This window comes from Dendropsophus ebraccatus, chromosome 14 (assembly GCF_027789765.1).
Source record: "Dendropsophus ebraccatus isolate aDenEbr1 chromosome 14, aDenEbr1.pat, whole genome shotgun sequence".
Lineage (NCBI taxonomy): Eukaryota > Metazoa > Chordata > Amphibia > Anura > Hylidae > Dendropsophus > Dendropsophus ebraccatus.
In genome coordinates this window covers 48,706,866-48,726,988 of record NC_091467.1, presented here as the reverse complement: position 1 = coordinate 48,726,988, position 20,123 = coordinate 48,706,866, and the positions used below count along the sequence as shown (strand labels likewise).

The window sequence follows — 20,123 nt, the reverse complement described above, 5'->3', positions numbered from 1 at the left end:
TAGTTGAGCGTTGTTGTTCATACTTATGTGTCTTCACACACACACCTGCATCGTGAGATCACTGGAGGATCCACATTAACTAACAGTCCAATGCTGTATGGATCATGGCCAGAGAAAGCTGATTTTTGCTGCGAAACAGCTGTAGCCCGCTAGTGCACCAACTAAACGCTCTCTCCCTGCCCCGTGGTTGCTGAATAATGGATTAAAATGAAGTGCAACTATCATTTTGGTGGGTGCTGGTCTGTATTCTTTGCTCTAAGGCTTGTGCTTACTATACAATTTCTTGATTCTTTTTCGGCTGAGCACCACAATATATAGTTGCACACGTAAAGACAAATATATATAAGGTGATTCCATATATGAACTGACATCAGAGACCTACTCAGGGATTGCTAAAAACCCATACAGCAGTGGATAACAGGGCTGATTATTCTCTCTTATCTTGCACAATATACCTACAATACTGCCTCCTATGTACAAAAATATAACTGCTATAATACTGCCCCTATATACAAGAATATAACTACTATAATACTGCCTCCTATGTACAAGAATATAACTACTATAATACTGCCCCTACGTACAGGGATATAACTACTATAATACTACCCCCTATATACAAGAATATAATTACTATAATACTACCCTCTATACACAAGAATATAACTACTATAATCCTGCTCCTATGTACAAGAATATAACTACTATAATACTGCCTCCTATATACAAGAATATAACTACTATAATACTGCCCCCTATATACAAGAATATAATTATTATAATACTATCCCCTATACACAAGAATATAACTACTATAATACTGCCCCCTATGTACACTACAAGAATATAAATACTATAATACTGCCCCTAAGTACAGGGATATAACTACTATAATACTGCCCCCTATATAGAAGAATATAACTACTATATACTGCCTCCTATATTCAAGAATATAACTACTATAATACTGCCTCCTATGTACAAGAATATTACTACTATAATAGTGCTCCTATAAACAAGAATATAACTACTATAATACTGCTCCTATGTACAAGAATATAACTACTATAATACTGCCTCCTATGTACAAGAATATAACTACTATAATACTGCCTCCTATGTACAGGAATATAACGACTATAATACTGCCCTCTATATAGAAGAATATAACTACTATAATACTGCCCTCTATATAGAAGAATATAACTACTATATACTGCTCCTATGTACAGGAATATAACTACTATAATACTGCCCTCTATATAGAAGAATATAACTACTATATACTGCTCCTATGTACAGGAATATAACTACTATAATACTGCCTCCTATGTACAGGAATATCACTACTATAATCCAACAAAGGAGACAAAGAAGCTTGCACTCACCAAAAACCGCTGCGGTATAGGTCCGTTTATTTGGTCTTGATAGACAAGAGTGGGGAGGGGAAGTGGAAGTAGGGGCGTCCAGTGGCTACAGCCGTTTCACGTGACTAATCACGCCTCTTCTGGCCTGGCCTCCCCCAGGCCAGAAGAGGCGTGATTAGTCACGTGAAACGGCTGTAGCCACTGGACGCCCCTGCTTCCACTTCCCCTCCCCACTCTTGTCTATCAAGACCAAATAAACGGACCTATACCGCAGCGGTTTTTGGTGAGTGCAAGCTTCTTTGTCTCCCTTGTTGGATTACCTATACGCTTTGCTAAAGCTTTGAACCCCTATGCTGCACACCGTTAGCCCACTATCCTCACCGTACATGTCCTAGCTCGTGGGTACACATGACATGACATTGGACTTTGGTGCTAACTCAGATTTTCTTCCCGAGTTGGATAACTACTATAATACTGCTCCTATGTACAAGAATATAACTACTATAATACTGCCTCCTATGTACAGGAATATAACTACTATAATACTGCTCTTATGTACAAGAATATAACTACTATAATACTGCCTCCTATGTACAGGAATATAACTACTATAATACTGCCTCCTATGTACGGGAATATAACTACTATAATACTGCTCCTATGAGTCTCTGCCAGAATAGAAGACTTTCCATTTCCGATTCCCCATTATACCGCAATCCTTCATATCCCTTTTATATTATGTTCCTGTTCTCCTGCCTCCTACGTGACATATGAGAATCCAACACCTACAGGAATTACAGGGTTCTGTTAATTGCTGAGAAGGATTGGGGAGGGGGCTCCCAGGAGAAGAACCAGAAGACAGCAAAGCAAATACTCAATAATTGTTGGGGGTGGGGAAGGGGGGGGGGTCTTTTCTCCAGTCCCCGGGGGAAGCTCAAATTTAGTGGAGAGAGCAATATTCAGTCAATAACTGAATGGTAGCACTTCCTTGTGGTTTTCCCATAGTCAGCACCTAGGCCTGGTCCCGTGGGTACCACCCCTGCACTGTGGGCGAGCTCGCCCGGCTATCTAGAGACAATTATATGGCTGCGCCTGTTTATAAAATCTGCAGCACTAATATCCTGGGGAGTAAAGAAGCGTCTCATTATCCGGAGCGCCCGTAATGGGATAATGAGAAGGAAAATTAATCTGCGGTTTTGGTAAAAAAAACAACACATTTTATTAATCCATCTTCTCAAGAAGCATCAAGATACCAGGATGGATATCAGAAGGGATGCCCATTCATAACCAAGGGGAATGAAGGGCTAATGTTCCTATAGATTGGGCCCTCTCCAACGTGTGGCTCTCCGGCTGTTACAAAACTACAATTCCCAACATCTCAGCTGTCAGACATGATGGGAGTAGTACTGTTAAAACAGTGGGACAGTCTCAGGTCGGGGAACTGTCTATACAATAGTCAGAACTGCCTCCGAAAAGATCAACACATTCTGAAATACTCTGTGCTGCTCTTGATCTCCCTGCCTCTTACTAAATCCGCACATCCCTTTTATGAGATATTCTGTGCTGCTCCTTCCACCACTGGAATGGCCATGCTTATCTCCTGAAATACTCTGTGCTGCTGGGGGCACTGCTCCTTCCACCACTGTATGTAACCATCAACCCCTGACCACAAGATAAAGCACAGATGTCCTGAAATTATCTGTGCTGCTAGGGGCACTGCCCTTCCACAATATAACCAGCCTGTGTGCTCCCATAACCATGTGCATCTCCTGAAATACTCTGTGCTGCTGGGGCTTTCTATTCCTTCTACTACTTCCTCTCTCCTTCTACTTGCCCTTGTGCATCAGAACAGCCCCGTAACATCTAGTCCTCTCCCTCCATGATTATTAGCTCGGCCACTGTCCCCTGTATGATCAGTGCAGGTTTCCTGGAAAACTCTGTGGACCCGGGGGACTCTCCATCAGTCTGTGACCTCCCATTGCTCCCATTATAGCATACTCTTGTCCTATCATTATCCTTACGTAAGTAGTCAGGTCACTGTCAGCTACAAGCACACAGGTCTTCTGAAATACTCTGTGCAGCTGTGAGGACTGTGACCTCCTAATTACATCATGCCCGATACCCCTCACCAGATCAGCACACTGTTTTTCTGAAGTACTCTGTGCTGCTAGTACCTAATACTTTTGTCAGTACTCTATGTCAAAATGGGATCCCTTATACAGTCCTGTCTTCACTTACATCATCACACGAGTGGTCAGATAACTGCCCCCCACAGGAACAGAGCCCTCCTGACATACTCTGTGCTGCTGTGCAACTAATCATTCTTCCATTTCTTTCCATTTACTTGTCTCCAATGTATTCTTCAGCTCATAACACAGTCCCTTTATTATACAGCTGTGTTCTCATAACAAGCCGCTGCCCCTAAGAACAGAACAATTCTCCTCTTCTGAAATACTCTGTGCTGCTAGTATATAAAACCCAATCGGTACACTACCAGGTGTCGGAAAGGTCAAACTCATGATACTATTTAGGACTTATAGCAATGTCATCATATTATCACCAGTGGTCTTTGTCTCCTACATGATCCACACACCTCTCTGCCAACATACTCTGTGCTGCTGTGGTGCTCTGATCCGCCTACTATTCATTTGTGACCTACCATTTGTCTCCCATGTACTCTTTAGATCTGGACATATCCTCATATATGGCTCTGCCCTCATAACAAGTAACTGCCCCGAGAATAGAAGAAGTTTTTTCTGCTTAAATACTCTGTGCTGCTGTCAGCTCTTATAGGAGCAAACACTCATTCTTCAATATTCCACTGTCCTCGATTCCTCACTTTCCATCATGAACCTGTACCCTATAACCCCTCTCTGTCCTCTATTCCTTCTGAAGACAAACAATACTATAACACTGACTATAACACTATAAACCACGTATGACGGTTCCAGATACCGAATGACCAGACGCAGCAGCCGCCTGTCAGGAAATCAATCCCAGCGTCAAGAGAATTACCCAGAATTCCTGAGAAGCCGCACCTCAGGAGGGGACATCAAATGTAATTGAACGGTTACAGTGCACTACTTTGCTGACAGATGTAGCAGAGCTAAATGTGTTGTTTAACTCTTTGAATATTGTATGAGAGCTCTACTGCAATCGACATAAATGGCATAAACCCAGCTCTGATGTATCAGCAGAAACAGTACAAGCGAAACTCCTCTCTGCTGCATGAGACAGCAACTTGGCTCAGCTACATCCAATAGAAACTCAGCTAAGGCCTCATATATACTGGGGAGATTTATTACACGTAGTGCAGAAGAGCAGTATAGCAGCCAATCAGGTTGCTTCTTTTAAAAATGAAAGCTGGAATCTTATTGGCTGCTATAGGCAACTGCTCCACTGCACAAGGTTTGGTAAATCTCCCCCATTGTGTTTGCTGAATTCGTTAAACGTAGTCATAGCCCAACCGCGTCCTGATGGAGGCCAAAGGAGTTTCCAGCAGATGGATAGCGCCAAAGTTTTTTGTTTATTTTTTACTTTTGATTTGCAATGGCTGACCTTTTTGCTATACAGGAGCATACATCTGGGGGAGATTTATCAAACATGGTGTAAAGTGAAACTGGCTCAGTTGCCCCTAGCAACCAATCAGATTCCACCTTTCATTTTCCAAAGAGTCTGTGAGGAATGAAAGGTGGAATCTGATTGGTTGCTAGGGGCAACTGAGCCAGTTTCACTTTACACCATGTTTGATAAATCACCCCTCTGGAGTATGTCGGGGGGGGGGGGGGGGGGGGGGGGGGGGGAACACATATGGTGCCACCCAAAGAGACTCAGCTCTGCTGCATCTAACAGTAATTCAGCCTCCCACCTCCCATAGGCAACCGCCTCCGCCGCCTCCCATAGGCAACCGCCTCCGCCGCCTCCCATAGGCAACCGCCTCCGCCGCCTCCCATAGGCAACCGCCTCCGCCGCCTCCCATAGGCAACCGCCTCCGCCGCCTCCCATAGGCAACCGCCTCCGCCGCCTCCCATAGGCAACCGCCTCCGCCGCCTCCCATAGGCAACCGCCTCCGCCGCCTCCCATAGGCAACCGCCTCCGCCGCCTCCCATAGGCAACCGCCTCCGCCGCCTCCCATAGGCAACCAGCTCTGCTGTGTAATTGAGCCACACTTCATAAGAAAGGCATCTGAAAGACACCCAGCTCTGCTGCATCTAAAATTCAGCCATGCTTTTTCCAAAAGACACACAGCTCTGCTATATATAAAAGACACACAGCTCTACACCATCTAGGACTGCTATGAAAGACACTTAGCTGTGCTGCATCCCATAGACCAGTCCAAGACAAACCCAGCCCTGCTACATCTGATAATCTTAGCTCTGCTACCTTTGTGTTGTTCCAGTTTTAGGGTATATTCACACGGGCGGGCTCGCAGCGAGATTCTCGCTGCGAGCCCGGCAGTTCCCATACACTACATACTTGCTGCAGTCTAAACGACCGCAGCAAGTATGTAATTATACCGCCCTTAACCCCTTCTGCTCCCGCCCGGCTCCCCTGCTGTAAGCATACTTTACCTGTCCTTGCTGCACGGGTCCAGCGTCCTGCTCTCCTGTCCGGCCAATTAGTGTGTTGCCCAGCCACAGCCACTGATTGGCCGGGCGGGAGAGCAGGACGCCGGACCCGTGCAGCAAGGACAGGTAAAGTATGCTTACAGCGGGGGAGCCGGGCGGGAGCAGAAGGGGTTAAGGGCGGCAGAATTACATACTCGCTGCGGTCGTTTAGACCGCAGCAAGTATGTAGTGTATGGGAACTGCCAGGACCTGCCGGGCTCGCAGCGAGAATCTCGCGGCGAGCCCGCCCGTGTGAATATACCCTAAGGGTACGTTCACACATGCTGCGGATGCGGAGCAGATTTCATTTAAATAACTGAACACAGCATCAAATCTGCTGCAGATCTGCTGCCGATGCTGTACAAACACACACGGCATATATGCTGCGTATTTACTGCTGCGATACGCAGCAGATTAGATCTAAATAACTGAACACAGTATCAAATCTGCTGTGTATCTGCTGTGTATCTGCTGCGTATCTGCTGTGTATGTTTGTACCCTTAATATTATCTCACAGCAGGAGTAACACTCCTAGTAATAGTAATAGTAATTCACAGGTTCCTAGAGAGATGGGGAGGTATGTTGTGCCTCCCCATGGTGGGTCACTGGCTGGCATCCATGTGGGCATGATACGGGCGATTATGTTGGGAGACTGCACACAAATGCAGCGGAGAAACAAGCGGGTAACACCAATCACACCGCATTTCATTTACTTAAAGCTTTTAACCGATGAAACTGGAGCCGGCAGCACCAGCAGGAGCCGGATCAGGTCCACTTCTGCTGACAGGACGCTTTCCTTTCCCCATCCCTGGCAGTCTGAAGGAAGCTGCAGGGTTAACCCCCTCACTGCCAGAGTAGATGTAAAAAAATGCTATAGTGAATGGGAAGAGGCTGGAAGAGTACAGTCAAAAATTGTCACAACTGTATCCAAACAACTAAGGCAAACACATCCGTATCACAATGATCATAGCTGTCAGTGAATGGAAACATTCTTGTTTCCAGCCAGAGACTGAATCCATGAGGCTCTGTTGTAATACCACACACAGCCCATAGACAAGAGTGGTGCTATTGGCACTTCCAGTCAAGGTGCAAGCCAATATAAGAGGTATTATCTACTTAAAACCAAGCTACTGGCATGTCCATAGGCTCATACAGAAAATGTTTCTACGTCAAGCTGAAGCCTGAAATCACATAACAGACTGCTGCAAAGAGAAAAAAAACTAGGAAGCTGAACAAACATCAGAGAAAAGAGGGGAGGGCGCTTTACACGAGAGACCAGGCAGCACAAGAAAAGCTCCAGACTTTTCTCGAATAGTCAAGAATTAACCATTGTGAAAGCTTAACGTGTAAAAAGGCTGAAGGTTCTAGAGCACAAGGAAAATCTAAGGGTTTGTTCACACTACGGAATTGGCAAGGAATGTGCTGCAGACTGCTCTTGAAATTCTGCCTGTCCCATTGATTCAATGAAATGTCTCAAGCTCACTCCGCCATCCGTCCAAAGAACTCACATGAAATTCCTCGCGATTCCATAGTGTGAACATACCCAGATATGGGACAAATAAAAAAATCTCAGAATATGGAAGATGACAACACAGCAAAAAAAATCAAATACAGACTCTAGACTATGCAGATTGTTTTACCCTATCACTATCAGCCATTAAGATTACCCTTCTCTGCACCTGTTCAGCTCCATTTGCTGTCACACTTAATTCTGAAACCATCCAGCATCAGGACATAATGTGCGGCAGCGTGGACACTGTTCAGACACTGCCAGCATTAGCACCATCTGTGCAGCAGCAACTGAGCTGAAGACCAACCTGGGAGTGAGGGGGGGGGGGGTATATAGAGGGGTCTGGTCTGGAGTTTTAATTATTTAAGGCCCTTTTACACGGGATGATTATTAAGGAGCAATTCTAGGAATGTTCATTTACCTGATGATCACCGTCCGCACAAAAGAGGAAATCAGGCAATAAGTGGGTGTTCGCTCACTCGTTGGCCCTTTTATGTTTGCTGGTTATCAGGCAAATGAGTGTTCCTAAAACGCTCATTAACGATAACTGGCCCATGAAAAAAGGGCTTAAACAGGAGATGTGCAGCCAATAACTATGCATTAAGCAATTCTTTGCATGGCTCGGACGCTCAACTAATTGTGCCATGTAAGGGTATGTGCACACTACGGAAACCCAGCGGATCACCTGCCATGGATTTCGCAGCTCGCCCCCATTTGCGAATGCTGGCGGACGCATGCATCTCCACTTGTCCCATAGGCTTCATTCTATGGTTTGCCAGATTTCACCGTCCATCCGAAGAATGAACCTGCTCTTTCTTCGGGCGGATGGCGGAATCTGGCAAACGATAGAATGAAACCTATGGGACAAGTGGAGATGCATGCGTCCGCCAGCATTCGCGAGCTGCGGAATCCACGGTGGGTGATCTGCCGGGTTTCCGTAGTGTGCACATGCCCTAAAGGTGCAGTGAACACTGACTGATGCTCATTTGCTGCACATCGGGCTGTATAAAAAGTGCTCTGGAGTCTGATTTCATTTGGGTCTTAAAGATCTTAGGGGGTCTGGTCTGGATCTAAATCTAGGTGATTAATTACATTAGGGTCTGGGGTCTGAAATAAGGTAGAGGTGTAAATTATCTGGGGTTAGGAGTCTGAATTTGTTTAGTGGTCTTGTTTGGATTTAGTTTGGAATATGGTCTGAACTTATTTAAGGGCAAGGTTTAGATTATTTGGGGGAGATTTTGTCTGGGATATGATCATGTTCTTTGTCATAGGAGAAGTCGTCACATCGGCTTGAACCACATGAAGAAATAAAGGAAACCTGGGGGTCACTGGATTTAATGGGGATTTTATCTGTAATAGTAAATCCTTGTATTCCATCATTGTATTGCAGAACTATGTCATAACTGCTCTTCCTCCTGGAAATCTATAGTTGAGGCCCATAGTTTTGGGCTGGACAGCTTCCAAATTGTAATACATCACTTCTCGAAATCTCACTGATGTCCTCAATGATGTGCACTAGTTCGGACCCCTGGCTTTCATATCAGATATGAAGTAGCTAAATCATTTTTAGCCACGAGGGCGACTCAGTTATGGTGACTGCCCCCCTTTGTAAACTCACCATGGTGTCAGTAAATCCTACAAAATACACAAGTCCATCTCCTAATCTAATGCATCCCCTGTGGGATCAGAAAATCCATAACCAGGGCTTGGAGTGCAAGTGCCTAGCTTTTAGCATGAAATACAGTAACCTCTGAACCCTTTCATCAGCCATCACTGTCCACATCCGGGAATTTACAAGCTGTAATCTAGTGCCCTAACCCTGCCCCTCCCTGGCCCTCATGGCCATGTCTGCTGCGGCTGATGGATCCGCAGTCATGGTTACACCTCCTGGGACATAATGACTAATTATCACAGGTTATTGAGTTAGAATGGCACAAGACCCTGGCACTGACTTCCTCATGGCAGCCGCTGAATGCCAGGCCGGCTCTGCTTGCTGTAATCTAGTTATAAAGCTAATAAGAAATCAATGGAGGAAAATTGGGGGACGTCTGGTGTTTAATACCGACAGATTGCAGGGGAGTTCTGTGCTTGGTTGCTATAATTGGTGCAGTGTTTAAGTCCAGCGAAGTGTATTAGGGACCAATATACACGGGGCGAGTCAAAGGGGGCCTATCTTTTAGGCTATGGCTGGAACATGGCCACCATCGTGAAAGCCGCCATATTGGATAAAAGACAAATTTTTCCAATGGGAAGGTGGACGTGTAGAATATCAAAAAAGACCAGACCAGAATATCTCTAGTGGTTAGAAAGTTATCAACACAGAAAGTTACAACAAATTGCAGCAAAAGTTGGATCCAGCACCTTCAGCTCTGTGTTCAGCACCATGGACAGAAAAACTAGACAGGTCAAATAGCTGTGCATCATAGAGAACGTTCTTGGTTGTTGTTGCAAATTTCTCAACCTAGCACCAGTGGCGAATCTACCATGGAGGCAGCCACCACGCTACCGGGCCCATGCGGCATGGGGGGTCTGCCTCCATGGTACTAGCTACAGTGGTCTGCCTCCATGGTACTAGCACACCCACATCCCCTTTCCGGGGCAGCAGGTAACAGCGGCTTATACCAGAGCCGCAGCCTCCCCGAGCCCCACTGTATGGCATTAATCAGTGTCCAGACCTGTCAAAGTCTACAGCATGCAAAGTCAAATTTCATGTCAGAAGTCTGTGGGTATGCCTCCAAATGAAAAATACTGGGTAAATATATATTCTAATAGACTTACTACAACTCACAGCTGAGGATTTGGTACAATGTATCTACGAAACCCTTTGTGAGCCAAACATACAGTACCTTACATACACTAAGATTGTGTGGACTATATACAATTATAAAATGTATAAGAATAATTGGCACACCAGAGTTTTTAGTTGGGGGTCTAAGGTTGGTGGCAAAACTTACTTACCACTCCCTAGTCATTTACCTGCTATTCACCAAGGCTGTATGCCATGCACACTACATCCTGGTACTTTCGGATGTGTAGACCCAGGGTAGCGGCAGCAGGGGTAGCTTACTGGTGTCAGGGTTCGGGTCTGGATTTATGCAGTAAAATAAATGTTTCTACCCCCCCTCCCCCCCCCCAAACACACACGCACACACAGCCCCACTTGACCCCCCCCCCCCATAGACACACACTACACCACCTGCCCCCGAACAGACACACACTACCCCACCTGACCCCCCCACACACACACACACACTACTCCACCTGACCGCCCTCAGACACACACTACCCTACCTGACCCACACACACTACTCCACCTGACCCCCCCACAGACACACACTACCCCACCTGACCCCGAACAGACACACACTACCCTACCTGACCCACACACACTACTCCACCTGACCCCCCCACAGACACACACTACCCCACCTGACCCCGAACAGACACACACTACCCCACCTGACCCCCCCACACACACACACTACTCCACCTGACCGCCCTCAGACACACACTACCCTACCTGACCCCCTACACACACACACACCTCGCCTGACCCTCCCACTACCCCAGCTGACCCCCACCCCACCCACCCAGTGGCACTAATGTGGGTGCAGCTCATCTAAGGACCCACACGCATTGCGCTACTACACATTATATGCAAAGCAACCGCAGCAAAATCCCACCTGGCCTTGTCTAATGCACCAATGCATTTCGTCCCACCTTGGTCTGGTATTATTCCTGCTCCCAGGGACAGAGCTAAAACCAAATTTATGATTGTAAGATTAAGTATAGGTTTAAGAAACAGCAAAAAAAGAAAAGAAAAAAAAAAACATGCGCACGTACACGCGCTACCCTACCTGACACCCCCCCCCCCAAAAGCAGACCTCCTCCAGCCTCCGTGTGCTTCCATGCATGCGTTTATTGGATGCACCTGCCACACCTCTGTAAACAGAAAATTCCCCTCACAACAAAAGAATTACCTGCTTGCAAAGGCAGGGCAGGAGTGTGGGGCCGGCCGTGGCGCACGCACACTGTCATTGCGGTGCCGGCAGGCTGCGAGCCACATGCGGCCGTCAAAACAGCCCCATCTGGCTTGCGAGACATAGGTTCCCCTGCTTTAGTATCATAAAAAAGTAAACCCTATTAAGTGTGACTTATAGGGACACAAGATTAAATGGCTTATGCTTTTTGGGTCATGTGACCCGCCTATAGTATAAGGGAGAGAACAGGGAGAAAATATGACTGCAAACAAGAATATGATCAAAGTAAGAAATGTCTGTGCTGTATCTGTGAGGACGCTGCCAAATGACCAGCAGACAGCAAGTCTCCTATCTGCGGAATTCAGCCCTATTACTCCTCACCGCCAGGCCACATCCATCTAATACACAGCTCACTTCTTTTGCTGGTACTTGTAGGTAATGGTTTCAGGGCTGCGTAATTTCCACAGAATGGCTATATCTACCTAAACTAAAAAACTGGCAAACATTTCCTATCGTTTTGTATGCATCAGACCTATGTGTCGCCATGGTTACAGACTACAAACAGACCCTGTGTAGTCTGATCCTGTAGTCATGTGATAGAATAAAGTAAATTCTTTCTCCCTCTTATTCTAACTTCAGCAGTAGAAGGAGGGAGTGGATTACACTGGACTACATGATGAAGATTTGCTTGTAGTCTGTCACCATGGTGACAGTTCTGTACAGGCGCTGTATGCAGATTAGACAAAACACAAAAGCATTGCAATCATTGGCTGATAACAAGGGGACGACCCTTTTCTCTCTGCTTCACCGCAGATATTAAGGCGATGTCTCATTAATAGCTTTTTAATGTAAGAGCCGAATCTTGTTCCATTAAATGAGGAAATGTCTACGATATGGATGATTCCTGTTATTACTGGGTTGCTGAATAAAGCAAATTCTCAGAGGAATCAAGTTATTAAATAATGCTTCACTATGTTTGACGATAACTAGAAGGAAAGAATCTGATGGTTAACATGGGGTTAACTTTCCTACCATATGGAGATTACTTGGTAAAGTAGATTATTCCTTATAATAATATGTTATACCTACATATAACCTGAACAAACAGGAGAGACTATGGCGGGGATTTCTCTAACTGGTGTAAAGTAGAGCTGGCTCAGTTGCCCCTAGCAACCAATCAGATTCCACTTTTCATTTCTCACAGATTCTTTGGAAAATGAAAGGTGGAATCTGATTGGTTGCTAGGGGCAACTGAGACAGTATCACTTTACACCAGTGGTCTCAAACTCGCGGCCCGCGGGACACAAGTTTGCAGCCCCCACCACTTTACTGCCCGGCGGCCCCCCTCCGCTGCCCGGCCCATTGATCGATCACTCTTGTGACCGCAAGCAGTGTTTTGCTTGCGGTCACAAGAGTCTGTGTTGGACGGCCCCCGGCTGATGCTGCCTCCCTGGGGTTGTCACGGCTGTTGCTTCCGGGTCAGGGAGCGCTGACCCGGAAATAACAGCCTGGCGCACACAGCTCCCTGGTGCGCGTGCTGCCCAGGAATCCCAGGGACACCCCCAGGGAGGCAGCATCAGCCGGGGGCTGTCCGTAAGAAGGGAGCTGCAACGGGGGATCCATGTGTTAGGTGAGTTGTTTTTTTGTTTTGTTCTTTATCTACTTTGCGGGGGACAAGATATGGGGACAACATCTACAAAGAGGGGGGGGGGCATTTATAAGGGAGGCATCTATTTGGGGGGAAAGATAAGGGAGGCATCTATATGGGGGGGGAGATGAGAGGCAACATAGAGGAGGCATCTATATGGGGGGAGATAAGGGGGCAACATAAAGGAGGCATCTATATGGGGGGGGGGGGGGAGATAAGGGGGCAACATAAAGGAGGCATCTATATGGGGGGGAGATAAGGGGGGCAACATAAAGGAGGCATCTATATGGGGGGGGAGATAAGGTGGGCAACATAAAGGAGGCAACTATATGGGGGGTATAAGGGGGGCAACATAAAGGAGGCATCTATATGAGGGAGGAAGATAAGGGGGCAACATAAAGGAAGCATCTATATGGGGGGAAAGATAAGGAGGGGACTACATGGGGGGCATCTACTATAGGGGGACTACACAGAGAGGGGCTCCCAAGGAGATGCACATGGGGCCATCTATATGGAAGACTGAGCAAGGGGCCATCTCTACACAGAGGGGGGCATATTCTATAAGGTGGATCAGATAGAGTCAGCCTACCCACTAAATGAGGGTGTAAATATGACAATACAGATGTGCAGTTAGTAGAGAGATGAGGATGGTGCCAGAGTGAGGAGCCTAATATGTTTCTCTGGCAGATTCTGTGGATTTGTGGCTCGAAGAAGTTTTTACAATGGCCCAGGAGAGAAGGAGAAGATGATGAAAAGGGAAGAACTCCGATCAATGAAGACGTCACCTGTGAGTCACCTGATGTAACTTTCATGTTCAGAAAGTTAAATGTTAAGGAACTGTCAATACAGACATTTGAATCTGAATAATAATAATTACATTTGATGACATTGGAATGTTTTTGTAAGAGCTTTTCTTGTGGAAACCCTGATGCGGCCCAGCCTCACCCAGACTCTACCTCCAGCGGCCCCCAGGTAAATTGAGTTTGAGACCCCTGCTTTACACCATGTTTGATAAATCCCCCCCTATGTCTATACATCACATTAGTAAGTATCCTGAACTGATCCCAAGTTACATCCTGTATTATACACCAGAGCTGCACTCACTATTCTGCTGGTGGGGTTACTGTATACACACATTACTTATCCTGTACTGATCCTGAGTTACATCCTGTAATATACACCAGAGCTGCACTCACTATTTTGCTGGTGGGGTTACTGTATACACACATTACTTATCCTGTACTGATCCTGAGTTACATCCTGTAATATACACCAGAGCTGCATTCACTATTCTGCTAGTGGGGTCACGGTGTACATACATGCAGATTCCATTGTTAAGGACACCTCTGCTGCTACTTCAAGTCTCAAAAATGTCATGTAACCAGATCCTAATGGTTTTTGTTGTCATTAGCTTAATGCTAGCGAGGAGTCCCCAAGGTCTAACAGAACTTCAACAAGATAATTCATTTCTATTTTATCGAAGTGGACCTGTCACATAAGTGTCAGAGACTAGCCATTGTATAGGTTACACTCAAAGGCGATATATTATGGGGAACCCTTTGGCCTTTAGTAGAGTAGGTGACCATCTAACCAACTAACTCCATCTAACAGCCACCCACCTTGGTGTTGATGCCAATGTCTTCCCTCACAATGCCTAAGAAGAATACAGAACACCTACAGATGGTGCCCATTGGGTTATAACAATTGTATGTATTTAAACGAGGGCCATTAAGCCATTGTTTCCCTATGACTCTTGGCACCACAAATTGGGCGTAGAAAATGTACACAACCGACAATCTACCAAGATTTGCTTTACCAGCAATGGAGGCTTTTGTAGAGGAGAAGAGACTATTTATATTTATATGTCCAATATCATACACTCCATCAACATTACCCATGAGATCTAGTGATCCAAATCCAATGGTCCAAGAAACTCAAAGGAGAGTTGGTTTCCCTTTGTTCTAGTCCCATCTTCCTTGACCTTCACCAATGCAAACTGCTAGACATATCAAGATGAAAGACTAAGTAAAAGGTTGGCCTATTTTATGTTTATCCTATTCACACTGGCAATTCCTACATTTCTATATTTTTCAAAAATTGGCAAAAAAATTTGAAAAATATTATTTTCCCAAGACTACCGAAAGTCATCTTATAACAATACAAAAGCTCACATCTACAAGAGAGGCAGGAGATCACACCTCTCTGAGAAGCTTCACACCAACTGCAATGATCTCCATCGATTAGTGTTTAGGGTCTAACGTAGCATTCTGCTCTATAAACCACCACCCCCATCTACTACAGCAGGAACGTCTTCCAGGAAGATCAATCTCCTGGTCATTCTGAGAGCCAAGGAATGTTCTATCATATACTGCCTGATAGATACGGAGACGACTAAAGCTCCACGTGACTTCCCCCCAGGATTGATGCTGCGTGCATTCTCTACACTAGAACACGTCTTCAGCTTTGTGCTCCTCTCGACACACACAAGAGATCTAGCTGTGACGTTGTCGATGTTTTGAATGGAAGGTTCCCCCCTTTTGTGTCTACAAATAGTGGGATGGACCAAATCCACAGACAATATAGCCTCCTACTCCCCTTCTATTGCTCAAGAATCTAATGAAAACATCAGTTCGAGGCTCAAGTCACAGAAAGAGCTGAGCATAGACTGAGACGTAACCATTGTAAGGGCTTTTGGATAGAAGAAACATCACAGGAGGCTGTCTTCTAATGTAGGTAATGGCAGGATCTTGGACTGTAATGATCGCTGAAGAATTATCTAATTTGAGGAAGACATTGTTGGGGTGTGGCTGTCAAGAGGCACTGAGATGATATAGTAGAAACATAGTACATGACAATTTAGTATTAAAGCTATGAATGATCATAGGGGATGATGGTGACTCATACTGAACGATGAAAGGAGGTTCCAAACCAGCACAGGGGAGGTTACACCAACCATCAAAAAGGAAGCTTCATTAACTGAGGGCATAGCCTACATACATGATTAAGTATATATATATATATATATATATATATATATATATATATATATATATATATATATACACATATACACACACACATATGAAGATATCTGGAAACCAAAGCTGAACATGATCTGTAAACTAAGGGTTAATTCACCATCACACTACAAGGTTCTAAGCCCCAAACAATGAAGCAAGAACCCAGCGCCCATATAGAAGCACATTCTTACACTGCATCTTCTACTTGAATCTACATGACACTTGACCCTCAGTTGTCACCATACATGATAAGCAAGAGCATGGGGTCACTGTATAGAGAGGGCAGTGCAGGACAATGGAGACAATCCCCCTTCCTTATACAGGTTATTGGTCCACGGCTTCATAGTGACCCCCATGAATCAAAACCTCAGCCTTCTCTAGAATCTATCAGATGTTCTCGACTCAGTTTTTATGAAGACCAGGAAGGTATCTGCAGAACCATCCAGATCTGGTTATTTACTGAACCCAGGTTACTACTGATCTATAGGTATCATATACCTATAACTGGGGTCCACCAGAGTCCCCACAGAAAATATCACTCTTGCGGATCAATGTGCCACCTCCCACCCACTAAGATCAACAATGAACAGTTATATAATACAACTAAATACCATCTTCATCTCTTTCTAGGAACCTAATAGGCCGCATGACTGACACATTGTACCCAAATCTTTACAAGCAGCTCTCTACATCAGAGAGTTGTCCACAGTACAATGACAAACCAAACGCATCCGGATATCAGAAATGTGCACAGTGAACCCCTAGATTTTGATCGCAGAGATGAAACCTACAGGGTGTTCACCCATAAGTCATGACTAAGGGTATAGCCTCACCACTTGGTGGAAACCACGGTCCTTTATGGCAGCCAATTTGCCAATACACCCCAAAACTAGTCAGTCAGACATGTCTTAGAGGACCACTCCCACGTCTAAGGATCCCTGCTTCACCGATCATTTAGGTATCGATGCCTCATTGTTTAGTGAACCCCGTTTTCGCTCTTCTCAGTCATTATTATTTGAGAAACAAGTCTTCTTAGAGGTACATAGACCACTGACCATCACTGACCCCCTCTTATAGGTGTGCCGCAGTTGGATACTTTGTAAATCTTTAAGTGTACGAATTCTTCACCCCCAAGTATCACACTTATCCAAAGGACCTGCCTTACATGTATTCTGCACCCTATTTAGGTATCTATTGTTGTGTGAACCCCCTTATTCCATGGTTACCCACTGGTGTATTGTAGTCTATGGATGCCACCCACCGATAAATCTGGTATAGTGGTGACTATGCCCTATAGTTGGCTGTACCCAGTATATGACATGTGTTCCTCAAAGAAGTACTGTACGCTAATGATCAAAGCTCCAGTATTGATAAGGGTGTCATCCATTGCATAGTGCACCCCACTGATGTACAGTACCCCAAAGATCTAACGCACTGCAATGATGTGCTGTACCCTAGTGCTCGGTGCTGTACCCCACTGCTCAGGGCTGGTACCTTAGTGATGGGTGCTGTACCCCAGTGCTCAGTGCTGTACCCTGATGATGGGTGCCAGTACCCTAGTGCTCGGTGCTGTACCCTGATGATGGGTGCCAGTACCCCAGTGCTCAGTGCTGTACCCCAGTAATCGGTGCTGTACCCCAGTGCTCAGGGCTGTACCCCACTGCTCAGGGCTGTACCACAGTGATCAGTGCTGGTACCTTAGTGATGGGTGCTGTACCCCAGTGCTCAGTGCTGTACCCTGATGATGGGTGCTGTACCCCAGTGCTGTACCCTGATGATGGGTGCTGTACGCCAGTGCTGTACCCTGATGATGGGTGCTGTACCCGTGCTCAGTGCTGTACCCTGATGATGGGTGCTGTACCCTGATGATGGGTGCTGTACCCCAGTGCTCAGTGCTGTACCCTGATGATGGGTGCTGTACCCCAGTGCTCAGTGCTGTACCCCAGTGCTCAGTGCTGTACCCTGATGATGGGTGCTGTACCCTGATGATGGGTGCTGTACCCCAGTGCTCAGTGCTGTACCCTGATGATGGGTGCTGTACCCTGATGATGGGTGCTGTACCCCAGTGCTCAGTGCTGTACCCTGATGATGGGTGCTGTACCCTGATGATGGGTGCTGTACCCTGATGATGGGTGCTGTACCCTGATGATGGGTGCTGTACCCCAGTGCTCGGTGCCGCACAGCGCCCCCCACAGTCGGCCGGTACTCACACGTAGGCATGGTAGATGAAGGTCCAGCCCCGGGGTCTCTCCAGCACATTGTACAGGAAATTCTGCAGTTTGCGGTAGAAGGCGTTACGTTTCGGGGGCTTCCCGGTGCCGGGCACGGCGGAGCGGCTCTTGTGGCTCAGGATGCTGCTCCTCTTGGTGTTGTGCTCGGAGCCGTCTATGAGGAGGGCCCCGTCCCTGCTGCTCTCCGGGGCCCCCGGGTCCAGCCCCACGAAGCCCACCTTCAGCTTCTTCTCGCTGGTGGGGCCGGGATAGACCCCCCCATTGCGGGATTTCTGCACCATGCTGACTGGGTGGGCGCCGGGGGCCTCACCGGGGCTCCATGCTGGGTGCGGGGCAGGCCGGCGGGGTCTCTCCGGGCGGGGGGCTCATATCCCCGGCTGATCGATGCGGACACCAGCGCTGAATCTCCGCAATCCGCTCTCCGGAGCCCAGACTCCTCCTAGCCTGCCCGCCGCTCACCTCCCTGATTAACCCCTTCTACCTGCTCCAGTACGGAGGCTGCACGGGAGGGAGGGAGGGGCTGCCGGCACCGAGACCCCGCCCACAGCCGCCGCTACACGGTGCCAAGCCCCCCACCCACAGGCGCCGCTATACGGTGCCAAGCCCCCCACCCACAGCCGCCGCTATACGGTGCCAAGCCCCCCACCCACAGCCGCCGCTATACGGTGCCAAGCCCCCCACCCACAGCCGCCGCTATACGGTGCCAAGCCCCCCACCCACAGCCGCCGCTGCTGCAGAACCTCCGGCTGTACGGTGCCAATCCCAGCACCACCACCACCATGGCGCTGTCACTCCAGTAGCTACAAGCTGTCACTCATCCCCTATAGCTGCTAGCTGTCACCCATCCCCTATAGCTGCTAGCTGTCACTCATCCCCTATAGCTGCTGTCACTCCCAGCCTATAGCTGCTAGCTGTCACCCATCCCCTATAGCTGCTAGCTGTCACCCATCCCCTATAGCTGCTAGCTGTCACTCATCCCCTATAGCTGCTAGCTGTCACTCATCCCCTATAGCTGCTAGCTGTCACTCATCCCCTATAGCTGCTAGCTGTCACCCATCCCCTATAGCTGCTAGCTGTCACTCATCCCCTATAGCTGCTAGCTGTCACCCATCCCCTATAGCTGCTAGCTGTCACTCATCCCCTATAGCTACAAGCTGTCACCCATCCCCTATAGCTGCTAGCTGTCACCCATCCCCTATAGCTGCTAGCTGTCACTCATCCCCTATAGCTGCTAGCTGTCACCCATCCCCTATAGCTGCTAGCTGTCACTCATCCCCTATAGCTGCTAGCTGTCACTCATCCCCTATAGCTGCTAGCTGTCACCCATCCCCTATAGCTGCTAGCTGTCACTCATCCCCTATAGCTGCTAGCTGTCACCCATCCCCTATAGCTGCTAGCTGTCACTCATCCCCTATAGCTACAAGCTGTCACCCATCCCCTATAGCTTCTAGCTGTCACCCATCCCCTATAGCTGTTGTCACTCATCCCCTATAGCTGCTAGCTGTCACTCATCCCCTATAGCTGCTAGCTGTCACCCATCCCCTATAGCTGCTAGCTGTCACTCATCCCCTATAGCTGCTAGCTGTCACTCATCCCTCATAGTCAGCTGCTAGCTGTCACTCATCTCCTCAGGTGTCAATCACACCCTATAGCTGCAATATATTCATCCCCCTATAGGTTTATCTTTTCTATCACCTCCTAAGGCTGCTTGTTGTCTATCATCCCCTATGATTACAGGGTCTTAATAATCCCTTTTGGCT

The 20,123-nt window shown here is 47.1% G+C and overlaps 1 protein-coding gene across 4 annotated transcripts in view; it reads right to left on the bottom strand.

Moving 5' to 3' along the window:
* Positions 1-18,835, bottom strand: part of KCNQ2 (potassium voltage-gated channel subfamily Q member 2) — a 68,149-nt gene extending 49,314 nt beyond the window's left edge. For all 4 annotated transcript variants that reach the window (XR_011359858.1, XM_069953836.1, XM_069953834.1 and 1 more), the window contains exon 1: positions 18,343-18,835. Coding sequence is in view for 3 of the 4 variants with exons in the window: in XM_069953836.1 (XP_069809937.1) it covers positions 18,343-18,644 (302 nt within the window). In the remaining variant the exon portion in view is untranslated. The remainder of the gene's footprint in view (positions 1-18,342) is intronic.
* Positions 18,836-20,123: the final 1,288 nt, after the last annotated feature.